The 20,377-nt window shown below is 39.9% G+C and overlaps 1 protein-coding gene across 2 annotated transcripts in view; it reads right to left on the bottom strand.

The window, feature by feature from the left end:
• The window catches only part of NLN (neurolysin), a 45,462-nt gene extending 25,093 nt beyond the window's left edge, over nt 1–20,369 (bottom strand). Inside the window, exons 1-4 of one of the 2 annotated variants that reach the window (XM_025173246.2) lie at nt 20,187–20,306; nt 13,475–13,697; nt 10,517–10,773; nt 9,350–9,498 (exon numbers count right to left, since the gene is read on the bottom strand). In XM_025173246.2, coding sequence (XP_025029014.1) covers nt 9,350–9,498; nt 10,517–10,745 — 378 coding nt within the window. In that variant the 5' untranslated portion in view covers nt 10,746–10,773; nt 13,475–13,697; nt 20,187–20,306. Of the gene's footprint in view, nt 1–9,349; nt 9,499–10,516; nt 10,774–13,474; nt 13,698–20,186 lie in introns of both variants that reach the window. The other variant, XM_007438337.4, reaches the window with a different exon arrangement.
• Nucleotides 20,370–20,377: the final 8 nt, after the last annotated feature.

Here is a 20,377-nt window from a genome sequence, read left to right as displayed (position 1 = left end):
AGAAACAATAATATTTACTATCATATTCAAAGTTCAATATTAATATATGAGTTATATTTCTAAATAAAACATTAATTTTTTGCCTGGTTTCGGAAGAACAGTTTGATGCTCTGAATTGTATATCCAGTGATGTGCACTTGATCACCAGCTAAAAACAGCTCTGGCAGAACAGATTCCTTCTCCTCTGAATTCCTCACATTTCCCAAATTGGATTAGGTGCTCCTTTCCCAAAAAAGTTAATACTGGGCATAAAGCATTTAGGTTATGCATCCTGGTGTTAAAACAGCTTCAAGTATATACTAACAACAACCTCACAATCTTGAAGACTAGATGTGTAGACTACAGCTAGAAGCCAAGAATAAGATTCAATAGCTTGCCTTAAATCACCTAGATAATTTATGAGAGAAGATAGGAAAAGGGGCTAATGTGTATCTTATTTGAAATAATGAACGAATTAATCCAGCCAGCTATTACCTTTGGTATAAGCAACATAATTTTCACCCATCTTTCTCACAAACATGCATGGGATTGATGCCAGGTGAGAAAGTTTAGCTAATACAAAACTCCTATTTATCAATTAATATTCTTTGAGAAGCATGCCGAATCCCAAAACATACTGGGATGTAAATAAGCATTAAAAGCAAATAAGAAAATGTTACATAATATTTAGGTCATCATATTGCTGAGATCGAAAACCATTTTTGAAAAAAAAAAAAAGATTTGTCTCAATTAATTTGCCATGTATACATATTACAAGGAACTACTGTCAGGTGAGGAGTAACTTCCACTTTAACTCAGGATGCTATAAGGCTGACTATGCAAAGATAAGATTTATGCTTCTAAAAATGTCCTGTACTTGTTTTGTATAAAACTAGTATCCATCCATCCTTCCACATTCATTTAAATTGAAAATTTGCCAATAAGACATTATCTTTTACTTTTGCACATTTCTCACAATATAGGCCAGCTGCAACATGTTAAATTAGCAGCATCTTTGGCAGGAGGTTGTCCCCCTGCTTTCATCTAGCTTTGGTTGAACTGCTCTTTCTTCCACCTCCTGAAGAGGAATGATATCTCCAAGATCTGAACAAATCAATGTGTGCATAATAATAATAATGGAGCAATATATGTAAGAGTAATCATGATAAAATAGTTAAAAACACTGCTAGAAACATCATGGATAATATATTATTCTTTCTGCCAATCCTAAGAAGTTTTCAGATTTCTGTCTGAAGGGCAGAAGGCTGAGCCTTTAATTCACTCATTACAGGCATAAGTAATTTAATGTAAGAACAGGAGCATTCTTGTCAAAGGCATATAAAATAATCAACCACCTCATCCTTACTATATGAATTAACAGGAAAAACCATGATAAACGTTTGCAGTTCACAAGGGCAGAACTCTTGTTAATGTTTTAATAATAGCAAATAGCAACAAACATTCATAGACATAAAGGCAAACTCAGCTCTAACAAATTCATTTGTCTTTGTACCTAAGCAATCAGGTCATTCTGAGATATCATGAAGATGTTAACAGGTTCATGATTGCATGTATTTTGTGACACCTGAGTAAGACACAGTTTAGAGCAAGAAGAGGAACTATTTCTTCTACGGTTTAGTAAACATACTATGGTTTAAAATGGTTTTTTAGCATGATGTATGTACCCAGTCAAAGTCTTGGTTGGGGTAGACAAAGGCAGAACATTATTTGTCTCAGCAGAGAAATACTGCATTCTTCTCCTCCTAACAATGGATCTGGGAATAAAATTGGTTGGAGGGTAGAAGAGTTAAAACTATTTCCAACCATAGCAGGTCAGGAGTGTTGCTCCTCTGCAGCTCTGAAGGTGGGAGGGAGATTTCTTTTCAGGAAGATCCTGGCCACCTACCAACCCAAGATACTCTTAATGAAGATTGAAACTAACAGGCTACCTTCAACAAATGTTTACACACACACACACACACACACACAATTTTTGGAACTGCTTCTCTTTACCCAGGTATGCTCTTCTTTATACAACAATGCTCTTTATGTGGATATTTGACATCCTAAAGTCATCCCCATTTGAGAGAATTTTCAACTCCAATATATATTTAGGCTTGTTCATGGCCCTATAACAGCATTAAATGTTGCAATTCTCAGTTAATGTGCTTTTTGGCCATGATGTGATGGTTCAGTTCAGAATATGGAAGGACTGATGCAGAAGATGTGTGCTAAGCAAGGAATTATACCAATGTTATATTCAGCTTACAAACTCTTGCCAGTTTCTTGGATTGTATTCATACATAACCCTAAGCCATACTGGATAAAATATATTTCTATTTTAATTTTTGTGTGATGCATTAAGGCTTAAAGCGAATGAACCCACTGTATCATTCTACAAATATGGAGAAAAGTTGGTGGAAGGTGGTAGGTAGAAGGAAATTTCTCCATTCTTTTCTCTTCCTTATAAACTCATGGTTTTTTGAAGTTTTGAGACATAAGAGTTCAGAACTGGAATGTGTTGTGGCACAGAGAATCACGTGAACTGAGTGGAGACACTTTTTTTTTGAGCAGAACCTTCATTCAACAAAGAGAGGCTGAATTCATTAGCTGTACAGACCAAGCCGGATGCTTCTTTTCTGCTCATCAGCAAAAGAGAAATCAAGTTGCAGGGCAACACCTCTAGGCAACTGAGCATCTCCTATTGAAAATCATCAATTTTAGAGACAGGCTTCCTGACTGAGCATTGTTTAATCATATAAAAGGGGAAAACTATGCTCCAATGAGCAGCGAAGAAATGTGTCACCAAAGTAATTCAGCTGTCATCAAGACTTGAAGAAGCCTTTTAATCGGCTGTCCTTTTGTGTAAAAAATCCCCACATAACAGTTGTCAGTATAAGACAAGTAATCAAAGATGAGTAGATTTTATAGAAAACAGACATGGATAAAGGGTTTACATACAACTTCAGCAAAGATCATCAGGTAGTTTTGAAAATCTAGTTTAAAGATAAATTGAAACAAAAAAGTAAGATTCTTGTTGGCTTACTAACTACAACAGTCTATTTAATGTACAGATGTGGCCAAAAGTATTGGTAACCCTCCACTTTTCCCCAAAGAATCCCAATTTGCTGTGAAAGAAGGAAATGGCATCCACCATTCTTATTCCAGAATCCATAGAGCAAACACTTCATTTTTGATCTATGATTTCACATATTTTTGTAAATAATAAAACAAATGAAAATGGCATGAACATAATTACTGATATCACTTAGAAGATAAAATACATTATTGGATTTTAGTGATCTCTCAAGCAGACTATTTAATTAGTATCACAGATGTCTTCAATCTCATAATCAGTCACTTAGCTATTTGAGTGGAGAAAAATACTTGGGCATTTTTGGGTAATTGTTCGAACAGTGAACATGGACAAGAGTGAGAAAAGCAGTTGTCTGAGGAGGAAGGAAGGAAGGAAGGCATTGTAAAGACTACAAAACCATTTCCAAAGAGCTTCATGTTCCTGTGAGCACAAATGCTAATATTATCAAAAAGTTTAAAGTCCATGGACTGTAGCCAACCTCCCTGGACATGGCCACAAGAGGAAAACTAACCCCAGATTAAACAGAAGAATAGTTTGAATGGTGGACAAAGAACCAAGGAAAACTTCAAAACAAATCCCGGTTGATTTCCAAGACCAAGGTACAACAATATCAAGTTGCACCATCCATCGGTGTCTCACTGAAAATGGCCTCCATGGTAAAAGACCCAGGAAGACCCCACTTCTAAAAGGCAGACACACAAAAAAAGCCACTTTGCTAAAATGCATGTTGACAAGCCACATTCTGTGGGAGAATGCCCTCTGGACACATGAAAACAAAATTAGAGTTTTTTGATAAGTCACAGCAGCTCTATGTTCACAGAAGAAAAAATGATGCTATTAAAGAAAAGAACAGCATGCCTACTATGAAAATGGAGGAAGCTCTATAATGTTATTGGGTTGCTTTGCTGCCTTGGGCACCGGGTACCTTGAATCTGCTAGGGTACAATGAAATCAGAAGATTATCAAGGCATTCTGGAGTGAAACATAATGCCCAGTGTTAGAAAGCTCTATCTCAATCACAGGTCATGAGTCTTTCAGCAGGATAATGACTCAAAACATACATCTGAGAGAGCCAAGAATGGGACTATAATCTGAGAATCTGTAAAGAATGGGACTGTATCTGTAAATGGGACTGTGTGGTTTGTATAAGGTTTTCTGGTTTGATTTTATATTCCACTTAAATCTTTAAATCAAGCAAAGAATCAGGCCCTAAGACATTTATTGCTCTAAGGAACAATAGTATCAAATTAACTCTTGTCCAATAAGCTGCTGGCCAGCAGTACAGATTTTTCAATATAGGCCTCACATGAATTGACTGTACCACGTAACGGCCTTGCTGACACATTTTGTATCAAATGGAAATTCAGACAGTTTTCAAAGATAACCCCCTATCGAGTGTGCTGCATTTAAGATGCGATCCAACCAAAGCTTGGATAACCATTAGCAAATCTGACTAGTTCAGGTTGGGACATAGGTGGCTCACTAACCATAACTGTGGAAAGGTGCTCCTCACCAGAATCACCATTAGGGAATTTAGTGACAGATAAGCATAAAGGAGCACTCCCAGACTATAACCCTACTCTTTCAGTGGGAGTGCAACCCCATCCAACCCTTGAATCCAGCACCTCTATCTTGTCTACATTATTTCCAGTTTTTCCTTATTTAGCCTATTACTGAATTTAGGAAACATTGAAGGGTACAAATTACTTCCGTGGAACTGGATGATAAAGAGCAACAGAGCTGAGGGACCGATGTCACAAAACTCAAGGTAACTTCCCCCAGTAGTTTCATATAGCTGTTAAACAGTACGAACAGCTAGACAGAACATTGCGGAAGTCTAGGGTTGAAGATCAAACAGTAAACTCCCAGCTTTGCTTTCTGGGCATAGCCTGACAGGAAACATAGAACCACCATATACTAGTGCCCTTAATACCCCTGCCAGGTAATCCAGAAGGATACCACAGATGTTCATACTGCAATCCAGAAGGACTATCAGAGCTGCACTTTCCTCTTCCAGTTTCCAGAATAATTCACCCATCAACTGAAGGTGTTTCAGAATCATAATCCCGTTGAAAGCTTGACTGAAATAGATCCAGAAAATCAGCACAGGTAGTCCTTGGGTTATGATGGTAATTGAGACCGGAATTTTCTCGATAAGTGATGTGGTTGTAAAGTGCAACATCATGACTGCATTGCAGTCCCGGTTGCTGTCGTAACCCCAGGACCGCACAGGTCATTAAGCGGGAAGAGGTGGGAGTCCCAGGCAAGGAGCATGGGGTGGGGTGTGTGTGGTGCTGTGGGCAGGTGCTATGGAGCGCAAGCAGGGGCCATGGATAGGCCAGTGCTATGGAGTGTGGGTGGGCTGGTGGGGGCCACAGGCAGGTGCTACAGAGCACAGATGGGCCAGCGGGGACCAGGAGTGGGCAGGGGGTGCTGTGAGTATGCATGTGCTACAGACTGCAGTCGGGGGGTGCTATGGAATACGAGATCCCAGGGCTCCTTGGGAGAAAAAGTGGTGGGAGAGACTTACAGGAGCCACTTGTGACCTTCCCTCCCAGCTTCCCCATTGACTTTGCTTGTGGGAAGCTGGCAGGGAAGGTTGCAAATAGCAATCATGTGACCATGGGATGCTGCAACCATCATAAGTGCGAGCTGGTTGCCAAGCTGCCAAATTGCGATCATGTGACTGCAGGGGTACTGCAACTGCTGGAACTTCAAGGACTGGTCGTAAGTACCACTCATTCAGCGCCATCATAATTTTGAATGGTCACTGAATGAGTGGTCGTATCTTGAAGACTACCTGTATCATTCTAATCCGTTTGGAACTGTGACGTCATGTTCTTAATAATTTTTCCCAGAAATTTAATATTTGCAACTGGCCTATAATTGTACAAATCTCCCAATCTGAGAAACATCTCCTTTAGGCAGGTTGGGAATGTACCCCTTCTGCAAGGAAACAATGATTACTTCCTTGAGCTATATGGCTTGTGCCACACTGGCTGATTTAACTGACCCTGAGGGACAAAAGCTGAAAAAGTAGGTGATGGTCCTAATTTATCCACACACACCCACATTCTTGAGCTGCATAAGTTGGAAAGAATCCAAAATTACAGGACAAGTGATTGCTGAAGTTACATCCCAATGCTGGAGTCCAAATCAAGGCAAATCTAATCAATTATGTTCATAAAGAATTATACAAATTGCTGATAGCACGCCATTAATTGTTCTGGCTCTCTCTAATAAGCATGTTGAAAAAGATACTGCACATTATGGGAGAGCAATGCCAGCCTGTTCTGTGCAGCACAATGGAAGTAAAGAAGTATTCCTATTGCCTCCACTGCCACAGAATAGGAATTTAAATGGGCATTCACACGAGTCCCATACGATCCATCCTGAGAGTTCCATTTGCTTTATCTCACTCAACTCCCTAGAAAAAAGTAGGATTAATTTGGCTTTACGAAGGTAACCCTTAGAAGCAACATTGAACCGTATCCACATTCTACAGGGTAACAAGGACATGAGCATTGTCACCAACAGACAATGTGGGAAATATCCTAAGTACATTCAGTAAACTATCCATGTCCACCAGACATTTAAGTACATAATCCTCCATCCCTGAAGACATTTACATGAACTGTCAATCTAAAATTGACCAGGGAGTGATCTGATGGATGACGACAGGCACATACAAGGTCTTCCCTCTTCAGATCTCTAGCTCTATGCAAACAAAAAAGCAGTGACTCCAGATACCTCAGATCTGCAATTCTTTAAGCTCCAGGCCTAGGTGATATAATCCTAAGTAAACTACTTTTGTTGGAAGCAAATAGTGAAAGGTCTGATTCTGTAAGAAAACTTTTCCACAGGCAGCAAGCAGACAGACAGGTGCATTTTATTTATTTCTCCCTCACTGTCTACTTGGGCTTAGCAGTGGTGGTCTTCTCAGTTTTCACTCACAAGGAAGGTTGCTGGTGAGGCTGCATATTCGTTGGCTATCCCTATCAAGAGGAGAGGGCCAAATGTGTGCATTAGCAGAAATGATATATACTGCTCACAGAAAAGTAAACTTCTCTTTTATAGGTGTACACCAACCAAATATACACCACAGCATCAATGTGACGGATCAGACTGGGAAAGCAAACTGAATCCAGACAGTAAACTACCTAATATTACAGGTAGTCCTTGCTTAACGACAATAGGGAGCGTAAAATTCGTTGTTAAGCGGGGTGGTTGTTATGTGAGTTGCGTCCAATTTTACTACCTTTTTTGCAGTGATCATTAAGCGAATCATGCAGTCGTTAAGTGAATCACGTGATTCCCCATTGATTTTTCTTGCCCGAAGCTGGCTGAGAAGGTTACAAATGACGATCATGTACACCAGGATGCTGCAACTGTCATAAGTGCGAGCTTAACGAATGGTCGTTAAGTGAGGACTACCTGTTTTGTGAAAAGGAGAAAAGCAGCCCAGTATGATATACTAGCTGTTGCTGCAGGCTGAAATGGCATCTCTGCACTTTAAAAAGGCTGCATGGTAACAGTATGACCAGGGTGGCTGTTGCCAGCTCAAATGGTGCCCCCTGGCCTTCCCAAAGTTCTGCAGGAAAAAAGGAACCAGCCAGCTGGAAAAGCTACTACAGAACAGCCTGACTAGCCCAGCCCCACTTCCCCTGTATCCATGTCAGTATTCCCAGATGGCTGTTTGGCCACACCCAGCTTTTTAGGATATGTAATGGTGTCCATAACTGGCTAATCTAGCCACACCCTGAACTCTTCTATGTTGTGACTATTCTGTAGCCAGAGAGGTTGACTCACTTGCCCCAGCTGAGAATTAGGATTAAAGGGAGAGCTAACGATGGGGGAAGGGTGTGGGCAAACAGCAAGAAAATGAAGGAAGGCTGTGATGGCAGAAGTAGAGCTGACAAAGGAGTGACTTTAGCAGCAACAGCTACTACTGCTACCAGATGGCAAGGCTCATCAGGATCAAATATTTCAGCCACAAAGACAAGAACCGTGGGAAGCAGCCACAACTTTGCCTGAAATACTGCTTGGAAGCTCAGTTTGATACTCAGCAGCTGCCCTGCTTAGAGCTCATCTTAGACCTTGAGAACAACCCTGCCTTGCAGCCTGAAGGTGGCCAGTTCTGAAACAAGAGACCCTGTGGCAACCAAGCCAAGACTGTTCCAACCCCAAAGTAGGCAAGTAACCCAAGGACCTGGTTACCCAACCAAGTTGGCAAACTCTATGTGAAAGGGTCCGGGTGTGTTAGCCCTTTGAGGCAGTCCAGACAAGAGGCACAACAATGAATACTAGCTCTATCTTTATTGTAAGGTTACAGTAACAGAATCTTGCAAGTCTGAAAGTATTCCTCCCCTCCTTTCCCTTTACTCTCTGGAAAACCAGGGAGGGTCCCTTCTGAAACGCTTCCCACACCCCCTCTGCTCCTGTGGGCTGAGATACCTTTTGCGTGACAGTTGTCTAGGCTGCGGCTCTTCCTCTTGTCTCCCAAAGTCATTCCCACATACTGTTACAGGGTGCTTTTAAGTCAACTCAGCCTATCTAGAATAAACTGCACCCACAAGGGACAGTGGGGTAAAGGGGACTAGAGGCTTGTACTGGGTACATGCTGAAACACAATAAAGTGCTTTCACCCAGCCTTTCTGTGTGTCTCCAGTAATGGCCAAAAGAACCCACTTACCAATTTTTTCCAGGAATTGCATTGATAGCTTTGGAGGGTTTCTGAACCGGACTCTACTTCTGATGATCACGTGGCAGTAGTGATTGAGTGTGCCTTTCATCAAGTCTGGTGACAATTTTACCCATTTCTGTGGTGGCCTTTCTTAGGAATACTAGCCCTAGCCATAGTCCTTTATGCCATCCTTCCTTTATGAAGTTGGTACCAAAAGGGAACTGAACAAATTAATCAAGACATTAATTTTGATGGACCCATCTTACTTCTTGAATCATAGGCAGTATACTATAAATATCAAATCAATAAGCCCTCCTCTCATTCCCCCATCATGCTTATGAACTTCAAGAATATACGTATGCAGCTACTATGTCACTTTATGTGGACTTTTCACCTAATCCTGCAAGGCTCTTATGTTATTATGTTCTTCAACTTGGTGACTTCCAAAGGTATTTAACTATAGTGTCTCTTCTGTTATTTTTAAAGAGATAACAGCTGACAAAGATGATGAAAGCACTATTAAAATTGTTTGCAATACTTTTCATTATAAAGACCTCTGCAAACATCCAGTAATCTTTCTTTCTATTTACCTGTAAATGGACAATCCTCTGGAACACATCCCTTCTCATGCTCATCTCAACATCAAAGTGAGAAAGCTTTTTATCAGCTTCGGTACTTGCTGCACGGACGTCTTTATCAGGGGATACGTGTTGTGGGAAATCCAATATGCTTCTTTCCACTATCAGGAGACAAAAACAAAACTCTCAAAGAAAATACACCTGATAATACCGTAGACTAATTTACTTTAAGTGTTTGGAGGGAGAGACTTTCCCATTTCAAATATATCATTTAAAGTTTTAAAAATATGGTTACTGAGACATGTATTATACATACACCAGAGACTTCTGTAGGATATCAAGCTGCTATAAAGACAAATCAAATACATATTTAATAAACAAATGAGTTATATTTTTAAGAACAAGAGCAGCAATAATAAAAAGGATCTGGCTTTAGTTTATGAAACCTATCCTTAGTAAAAAAAGGCATACAAATTAGTTAATATTTTATATACCTAATTTAAATCAGTAATACTAAATAAAGAAATGGTGGAAAACTAGTATACCTCCACCTAATGAACTACAACCCCAGCATCTCTCCTCACTGGCCCTTCTGCTTAGGGTTGTGGTAAACTGTAGTGGAGCAGCATCTAGAGGATAACAGTTTCCCATCCTTGGAACACAACTTTCCAAAATGTTAAATGGTTTCTGAATATTTTTTGGAATTTTTTTTGTTTTGCTGAGCAACCTACTAATTCAGAAGAAGAGAAATACATCTACCTGCAGGGAGTTATTTCCAATCACTTTATATGAAGCAGATAATTTTCATAACACTAAAACATAAAAATCCATTTTTATTTGGCTCCTTCCCTTCATTCAGAAGCTCCCAGCACTGCCTAATGAGTTTCTCCTTTGTTTTTTTTTACCATAACAACCTTGTGAGGCAAGGTAGATTAAGCAGAGATAGAGTCACTTTAGACTTCTAGGCAAATTTTCAAGGCTGATCAGAGAGTTTAAAAAATGTCAAAAAAACTCCCAAAGAAATGACATTGTTAGGTGCTATATGTGATCAGACCATCTTTTGCCACAAGCACCTTTACCATAAAATAATATTGCACAATCTTTTCCTCTTTCTATCTCAGATTTTAATTCCCTTCTTACGAAGCCAACTGAGACTGATACTAGCTATGTCGTACATACCTGAATACTCCACTTCTAAATCTGCTAGAGCCTGTACAGTGTTCTCATAAGTGACTTTTTCCACATCAAGTATCCCAACATTGTCATAAACTTGCTTTGCTTTCTTGATAAGTTCTTCAGTTCTTGTTCTAATCTGCTCTGGTGACAGATCCCATTTCAGGAAATTTCGATCAGCTGCGCTATAAGAAGAGGCCTTGAGAAATGAGGTAATCTCTGTTCCTAATGTCATTTTGAGTAAAATCCTTGGGCTTCTAGCTCTGCAATTTAAAATAAAAATGGTAAAACAACAAATTAAAACTGCAAGAAGCTGTATAAAAAAAAATGCCCATAGATGAAAACAGAAATAACAGATGTAATTGTTCATTGAGGGGAGATGAAAGATCATAGTGTTTTATGTGTAATAATTATTTTGCTAAGGAATCATACTCAAGATAAAAAAGGAAAAATATGTATTAGGAAAGGATATCCAGAAGAACATTATAGATGAAACTGAAAAAAAGATCATTTGGGGAAACTATAATGCTGGGGAAAAGGGAGAATAACTGAGTTCACACATGCTTTGGTTAGCCACTATTTATTGAATAAACTACAACAGTCATGGGCATCCACAGAAGCTTCTTGCTCTTGTCAAAATGATGAAAGCAATGTTGTGACGCAAACTCCACTCTCCTTTGGGGCATGCACGTGATGTCACAATGGTTATACAAAAAGGGCGGGGCTTGTGTCACAATGGCAGGAGGCTGCTTTCCTCAGTCTGACCTTGACTACCCTGTGGGCATTCCTGCACTAAGCCAAACCAAACCACACTATCACTTGTGAAATCTAACCCAGGATTTACCCATCATACTCTTATTCCCAAAGCAAATAATGCTTTCTAACAATGCTCTCATAGTTTTTCAAAGTTTCTCTCCAATTAACACAGACTAAGTCAGCATAAGGGTTCTCATAAACTACAAGTAATTCTGAAATCTGATGCTTCAGAATATATCCAATACTACATTTCTCTACTCCTATGACTGCAGCTTTCTATTAGACTTCCTTATGACAACAGTTTTCTGGATTTAGGTCATTGTGAGGACCTCTTAATGTAAAATGAAGCTGAGTTTTAATCTCAGTAGTGCACTGTCTGACACTAGAAATGCAATTTCAGAAGAGTACAAGTAATATGTTAAACAGTTAGAAATATAAGTAGCTCAATTCTTCAACAAAGTAGTAATCTGGTAAATACAAAGCAAAGTGCCGAATCTGGCAACATGCAGAAAGGACAGACCTATCCAAGAACTATTATACCAGCCTAATACTACAGGTAGTCCTCAGGTTACTATTCATTCAGTGACCATTCAAAGTTATGATGGTGCTGAATGAACGGTATTTACAACAGGTTCTTGTAGTTCCAGTCATTGCAGCAAGCTGCTGTCACATGATCATGATTTCCAATGTTCCCTGCCAGTTTCCCACAACCAAAGTCAATGGGGAAGCCACAAATAGTGGTCATGTGAGGTCCTCACTTAACAACTTGCGTGGTCCTCATTTAACGACAACTGGGACTGCCGGAATTGCTATTGTAACCTGACGACTACCTGAGTTGTGATGCTATGTACCTCTAGCAGTAAAGCAGAAAAGAACAATACCAGCAGAAATAAACTAATAAGACATGGTTAAGATGTGGCATTTTTGCAGAGCTTTCAGGGACTGAAGGATTTCCTGTAGATGAATTACAGGAATGTTTTCTTAGGTTGTGAGAGAAGGGTATTGTGTGGAAGATGAGCTTTGAATATTTATTGAATTTAGTTTTTAGTCTGGTTTTGTATATTTTCATTGTTGACATTGTACTAACTTTATAAGCCACTTACATTCATCAGTAATAAGTAAATATACCCTGCAACTTCTTATAAAGGGAAACCATCCAACAATACCAGATGACAGTAGATATTTCAAGAAGATTAAAAAAAATCCAGCTTACATTTCCATGTCTCAGTGATTAAGATAGTAATAACCAAGTCTTGTTTTTATAAGCTTTAGTGTTCTCTTTATTCCACACATTGGATGTCCTCATGGTAACACCCTGCAAACAACTATTTTGTCAGAGACAGAGAAAACTCTTTTCTAATCATGGCAACCAATTCATTCCATACAACTGCACACAACAGATGTGATTTGGTGTCTATGGAGGGAAACAAGCATATTGCAAGAAACCTGCTAGAGAAAAACCAAATGGATACCACAACAGGCAGGACAGTGATTTGATGGGAAACTATTTCTAAGCCCAAAAAGTGAGAGAAATGAAAGTAGAAAAGGCAGAGTCTATCTCCTAAATGCCCTGCTGGCATGAATAATTTTAGGTGGAAGACTGGTGAGCTGGCAGAATTAGAAAAGATGTGTCCCACTGTCAGCCCCATTATGTAGACAAGACCAGGAAATCAGCTTCACAGAAAGGCTAAAACTTACTTTTATTGAGATTGGCTGTAATTAACAGAATCTTGCAAGTGTGATTGCACTGTACCTCCTCCTCGTCCTTATAGTTCAGTGAATTAGGGAGGAGTTGGTCTGAACCACTTCCAAATGTTACCCGGGTGTCTGGGCTTAAAAAATGCTTCAGCTCTTTTTGCCTAGACAATGGCTCCTGCATCAGGTCAGCTTCACCCGCTCTAAATGACCATTTTAGCTATAACAGAAGCAAATAGGATAGAAGGTCATGAAGGAACCTTCTATCCTAAGCGTATCGGGTGATACAAATCGTTTTTCATTTCTGCAGCTCTATATTTCAAGAAGATTAAAAAAAATCCTATATGGAGGGCTACATAGTATTCTGATTCAATGGAGCTCTAAAGGCTTAGAACCAAATTTCTTGCTGAAACAGAGCAGACTCAGGAGAAAGACTTGCAGCAAACCATACAGTTTCCTTGCCCTAGCATTAGGGCAGCGCATTAACCATTTCTTGAGCATATATCCACACACCTCTGCCTGTCTTTCAATGTCTTCTGCAGCTGAGTCACTCCGGAAATGGTGTTTTCCCTAAAATCCTCCTCAGGATGTTATATTGTAGGTATCATAGTATTCAATGATGTGCATTGGGGAGGCAGCCTGCAATGACATGCTTCGTGCCAGCAATTTTATTCTTCTATTATTCTACTGGTTTTCTGTGGGACCGCACCTTCTCTGCCGACCCATCTTCTTTTGGCTGCAAAGGAAATCAAAACCCCAGCTTCTGCAGTCACTTATTTTAATGAGTTGTGAACTGGTCAAACTAGAGAGCGCATAGCCTTGAAATTACATTCATTCTTAATGCAAGTAATAGAAAGTGTCATCAAAAGAACTTGGCTCTTGTCCTTTGATAGCCTGATAGCAGGAAATTCCCTTCTCTGTGGCTGCTGTTTTCCCATACTCCAACTCTTTAACAACACTTATCCAATGGCTGCATGTCACCTATGCAAATTATCATGATCACTAGATGGCAGCTAAGAGATAAAAAAACCTTTAACTCTTTTCTGCCATCTGGTGACTGAAAAGATCCCTCTGTTGATCTACAGATTACAAAGCACAAAAATTGACTAGCTCATCCCTGGCTTAATGCCAGTAGTTGAATGTGCAATTCAAAGGGCTTGCTCTTGCTCTGTGGCCTGTGTAGTTGAGCATTCCTTTTCCAGTGGCTGCTGCTCCCAGGGGAGTCTTGACTTCTTGCTTCCTCTCCTCACATTATGTCCTTACGGTTGTTTATAGCTTCCACATTACCTCCCACAGCCTAACTCCTTTCTCAAACTCTCAAGCGTGCTTTCCCACTTGCTGCATCCTGGGTGCACAAATCTGGACAGCCATTGAATGGCAGCCCATTAAAAAACAAAAACAAAAAACCTCTCAATCTTTGCTGCCATCTTGTGGCTGTTAGGATGAACATGCATCCAACTGACCCTTCATGTCAAGGTTTTTTTAAAAAAAAAAACAGCAGGGCAGCACAGAATCCATTCCACATGTGCGTTAAGAATGTGCGGGGGGGGGGGGGGGATAGCATGATTTAAGGTGACATGATTTCCTGGCAGCTCTACAATGGAGTGGGAGCATAGTAAAGTAGCTGTGTGGATGTGGCCACACATACATTTTCCATAAGATAGAATGGTAACTGACATATGGACAGATGGTCTATGTTTAATTCCATTTTTTCTACCAAGAGCTCTTTGTTGTACAAAACGAACTACAGAGTAATGGACAAGACGGAAAATTGTTTGCCATGTGCCCCATCCATCCGGCTCCCAGATTCACTAAACAGGTATGAGGGGAAAACCAATAGGCACCTTTCAAAAATGGGAGCCCAATGTAATATATTTAAGAATGGGAGTAAGAGGGAATAATAGAAGCCAGGGGAAGAACTTAGATAAATACGTCATATGAGGCAAGTCTGAATTCAAGAACAGGCCTATGATAGAGAGCACACTAAGCCATGATTAGTTTCTCCCTGAATAAAACAATCAGCTGGCTTCATACAATAAGCTTACCCATAAAATGTAGTTAGCAAACCACAATTGCTGGGTTAACATGAAAGATTACTGTATGGTAAAACCAAACATATCACATTATGGCTTAGTTTATAATATGAACCAGATTAATTATGTGTATGAGCAATTAAAGCTTCACTACATAATTCTGAGACTGGAATCCTGCTGCAGGCTAGCCTCTTAATACTCTCTGGCTGGGGAGCTCTTGGGTGAAGGCAGAACGCTTTTAAAAATATCATTTTCTGATGTTAAAAAAAGCCCCCCCTCTTCATTACATTCTTCATCTCTTATTCTCTCTCAACGTATTAAGTCTTCCTATCAGAAATACTTTACAAACCCTTTTCAGAATTTCCCTTGAAGTAACCCTTATTTGAGGTCAAGAAAAAGCGGCTACAGATATTTGACAGAGGGCACTTCTTTTTTCTTTTTCCACAATATAATACTATTCTTCTAATTGCAGGACAGAAAGACATCACCCGAGCAAAGTATGCAGTAGGGGCGGAATGCCAAGCAAAATTTCCCTATCTGCTAACCATTAGAAGACCACACCAAACAAATACAGTCATTGTTGGAATTCTGACAACATCAAAGAAACATAATGCTGCTAGGCTTTATTCTTGTCTTCAAAAGACATGCTGGAGTGCTGGCATGCATAAGGCACAAATGAAATTTTTCCTATCACTACATCCCATAACAACGTAAGACACCAAAGCCTTTTAGAGCTAAATTCTCTAGCATAAATTCCTCAAGCTGACTTAGCTTGAACTCAGTCTTCAAAGGAAAACATAGGAGCAGTCTTCTTCCTGTCTAATGTCCGTTAATCAGGGGAAAAAAATCCTTCTGAGATTTTCATTATAAATAAAGACTAAAAGTTTAAAGGGTATTCACAGGACTGGCTAGGTTCACACATTGGGGTAAGCAACGTTTGCTCAAACAAGAATGCTAAACTATAAACCTCTATTTTCAAACCACAATGTCTTAATGCAGTGTGAGAATTCAGACTTCATATAAAAAGCTTTTATACATTTATCAGCTCAAAAGTAAGTCTCAGAAGTAAATAAGTACATGCAGTTATATAAATGATTATTGCCTTAAATTCTGCATCTCCTGGTTACACAGTTAACCAGTAAATAATGGAACTGCTTCTGCAATTAAGCTTAAATATTATTGTGCTTACTTTAAAAGATCCAGCTAAATACTTCTGCATGAATGAATGAATGAATGCATTTAGCATTAGAAATAGTAGAACTTATTTCTGTCTCTAACTACTATTTTCTAACAGTAACTATTAATATGGATTGGTAATACACTTGGTAAGATATCATGGTAATGGCACTTTCTAGACACTAAGCAGTGCAAAATTCATTGATCTGGGAACGGAATGTTCCAGAGAAGACTGGAATGTTCCCATTCGCTCAGAGCATGCCAAACCTCCTCTTGGGCTATACCATTCCATGGGAGGTTCATCAGTTTTCATAAATAAATCCTCCAAACCAGACGCAGATGCTAGAATGGCACAGTCCAGGAGGAAGTTCAGCATGCTCTGGACAAAAATGGAATGTTTCTGGGTTTTCCACAATATTCTATTCCAGGATTGGCAACTTTTGCACATCCCGAATAAGTGGCAGTATATTGTTTATGTGTTTTATAGAAATAAAATGTTAATTAAGGATCAAACTCAAGGATTTTCTGAATATACATTTTCTCATAATATACCTATATCAGACATTTATGTGCCAGGTTGTTAGCTATCAACAATTTGCTGCTAAATACTACGCAAAGCTATACAAATGTAGATGAATCTAAACTTGGTGAAATTGTGCTAAGATTTTATCAACATAATCTGTGAAGGTGGCACCATTGGTAAATTCTGTATGGGCTCTGAAGCTAAACTGGGTCAATACTTGAACGGGAGACATTCAGAGAGTACTTTGGGGAACAACCTCTCCCAAGAGGCCCAGTTGGCCTCATCTTAGCATAATTCCAAAAGGCCATCAAAATCAAACTTTTCCATAGGGCCTTTGAAGTATAATTACTGATAAGTTCATTGAGTCTGGTGCCCATCATTATTTTTTTTATTGTTTTACTTTTGCAATTTGATTGTATTTTGGTTTCATCTGCTTATAAACCATTGTGAGTTGGTCTGATTCAGTGGTATACACATATTGATCATGTGTCATTAAGTTGGTGCTGACTCTTAGTGACCACACAGATTTTCTCCAGGAGGATCTGTCCCCAACTGGGTCCTTCAGGTTTTCCAGCAGTGTACCCATCATTGCTGTAATTCAGTCCATCCACCTTGCTGCTAATTGTTTTATTTTTCTCTTTCCTTCCACCCTTCCCAGCATTACAGACTTCTCCAGAGAGCTAGATCTTTGCATAATGTGTCCGAAGTATGATAATTTGACCCTGGTAATTTGTGCCTGGACTGAATTGTTTGATGATCTATTTGTTGTTTTCCTGGCTATCATGGTATTCTTAGGAGTCTTCTCCAACACCAAATATCAAAAGCATCAATATTCTTTCTATCCTACTTCTTCAAAGTCCAACTTTCACTACCATAGAGTGTCACGGGGAATACCATTGCCTGCATGATTCTGATCTTCATAAGTATAGATACATCCTGGCATCTGAGTACTGTATTTTTTGACTGCTAGTTCCTTTACTGATGATAGTTGATCCTAAAATGAAGAAGCTATCCACCACTTCAATATCTTGTTAATTCTAAGGGTGAGCACTGTATCTGTTGTTAATTTGATCATCTTTATATATAACCTCTATCTATCTATCTATCTATCTATCTATCTATCTATCTATCTATCTATCTATCAAATTTGTCACTGTCCATTTTGTGAAACGACTCTGGGCGGTTTACAACAAGATAAAAACTCATTAAAATACAACATAAAAACAATCCTAAAAATAAATGGGCTCCAAGAAGATGGAGAATTTGCTTGTAATTCCAGGGAGCATCATCAGGGGGCTGACAACCCCAGGGAGGGGTAGAGCCCATATCACCCCATGCATACTGACAGAGCCACGTCTTTAAGCCTTTTTAGAAAGCTGGGAGGGTAGGAGCCCGCCACACCTCTGGGGGGAGAATATTCCAAAGGGCAGGGGCAACGGCAGAGAAGGGTCTCCTCCTGGGCCCCACCAGCCGACATTCCCTTGCTGACAGGATCCACAACATGCCCTCTCTGCCTGACCGGGTGGGATGGGTTAATGTAATGGGGATGAGACGGTCCCTTAGGTAACCTGGACCCATGCTATGTAGGGTTTTAAAGGTAATAACCAACACCTTGAATTGGACCCAGAAGCAAACTGGCACCCAATGCAGCTCCCACAGTAAAGGTGTTACATGTGCCATTCTAGGGGCACCTAATATCATCCGTGCAGCTGTATTTTGAACCAGCTGTAGCTTCTGGATACCCTTCAAGGGTAGCCCCATGAAGAGCTAATTAATCCTATTTTTTCACTGTGCTCCTTGACTTTTATTACTAGAGCCTGCAGATCCTATGCATTTTCAACAGTGTTATCATCATACCACAGGTTATTGATGTTTCTACCTCCAATTTTAAATCCACTTTCACCTTCCAATCCAGCTTCCCTCAATATATATTCTGCATATAGGTTAAACACTGTACAAGTATAAGAAACAAATTAGGAAGGCAAACAACATCCCTGAAGAAGGAAATGGCAAACTACCTTTATTATGGCTAAGAAATCTGCATGAATGTATGCATGGAGACAGCAGAATTCCAGCAGAAGTCAATCTGAAGGAGACATTTATTTTACTTTTTATCAACATGCAAATGGATTCTTGAAATAAAGCAAGATTTCTCAATGTACTTTAAGGGCACACTTATTTACTCAGTGGCTGGTTTCCCCCATTACAATAAGACATAATATGATTAGTTTGGATCTCGCTTATTGTGTTGGAGGAATCCAGCCAATATCCAAAACAAATACCTTTGTTCCAATATAAAACTGAAAGCCTTAAAAAACTGAAGCACAGACACATAGACCAAATACATGCACACAGAAAAGCAGTTTGGGTATGTACATCAATCTATTATTTAATCTTTTTTTACCTCTACCATTGTCTTAGTGATATACCGCTTATAATTTCCAATGGATAACTTGTTCCTGTGACTATTTTAGCTGTGAAAAATAAGCCCAAGGATGTCTGCTCTACCTACAAGCTCTTCAGCATATACCAAACACGTCACAAAGCCTACTGAAGCACAGCCATGCAACTTTAATTCAGAAAAAAGCTTTCCAAATCAATAACCTTTTTTATCAGTTACTATTGACTATTTTATTCTTTGTCACTGGTCTGAATCTAGATGATCAAAAACTATTATAAACTATACTATTCTAGCTTAAAAAACACACACACACATTTCGTTTGGGTACCTTTAGATGCCATGCAACTCCAGTCCTCAAATTGCAGTGCAGCACACATTGACTTGAGAGGCAGGGATTTAGCTGAACTTAATAAGGTTTACTTCAACAGAAGCAAGCACTGGGTTTCTTAAAATTAATTAATTAACTGAATATCTGAGTTATACTGTTTATTGCATAATGTTACAACAGATGTTATGTGGACACATTCAACATTATGAAGCTGCAGAATATTGTCTGCAAAACACTTGTGGCAAAAAGAGGCTGTTTTTTGCATGCTTGATAGCAATATTCAAGTTCTGTTGACAAACACAGTACCCACCGGAAAGCTAAACTGATCAATATACCCAAGGGAAATAAAAAGGACGAGTTATAATTCTTGCTGTGGGTTAACACCATTAATCATTGTTATGGTTTGGGATTGCCCCCTCCCCCAAATTATGCCGATTTTAATTTAGAGGAGAAAACCCAGGGGTTGAACAGTGTTTGAAAGGCGACAAGACTGTTCACCTTCTTGATAACAGGCGACATTTCACGCAGAGAGGGATTGACAAAAAGATACGGGTTTCGTACACGGCTACCTCAGAAGAGCCTGGCCTAGCTACTTCAACGCCTCGCCTTTTGCAAACAAAAGATATCGCATCAGGGAATTGAGGTAAGATGCAGATGATCTCACACTGCAGTCCTTCGAGGGCCACACTGTGCGATCCCGCCCGGATCTTGCTCCTGGCGACTAATCCCGTGCAGGTGAGACGGGTGTTTCTTGCACAGAATACCTGCTCAAGCTTCGGCCCGCAGAAATGCCCAAGGACAACATAGAGCGAGGGAAAGGAGAAGGGGGCAGCCGCGCTCCGAGCCGCCCGCAGACAGCCAGCCGCCTCAGCCCTCGCGATCGCCGCCGCGCTCCCCCCGGGCGCAGGCACGGCTCCCACGTGCCGCCGAGAGCCTCCGCGCTACGCCCTCGCCG

Source organism: Python bivittatus, unplaced genomic scaffold (assembly GCF_059951505.1).
Source record: "Python bivittatus isolate LINGU-HERP-01145 unplaced genomic scaffold, Pbiv_v1 ctg000850_np1212, whole genome shotgun sequence".
Classification (NCBI taxonomy): domain Eukaryota; kingdom Metazoa; phylum Chordata; class Lepidosauria; order Squamata; family Pythonidae; genus Python; species Python bivittatus.
Note: the sequence above shows the minus strand (reverse complement) of the source record. Positions and strands in the feature narration are given on the sequence as shown.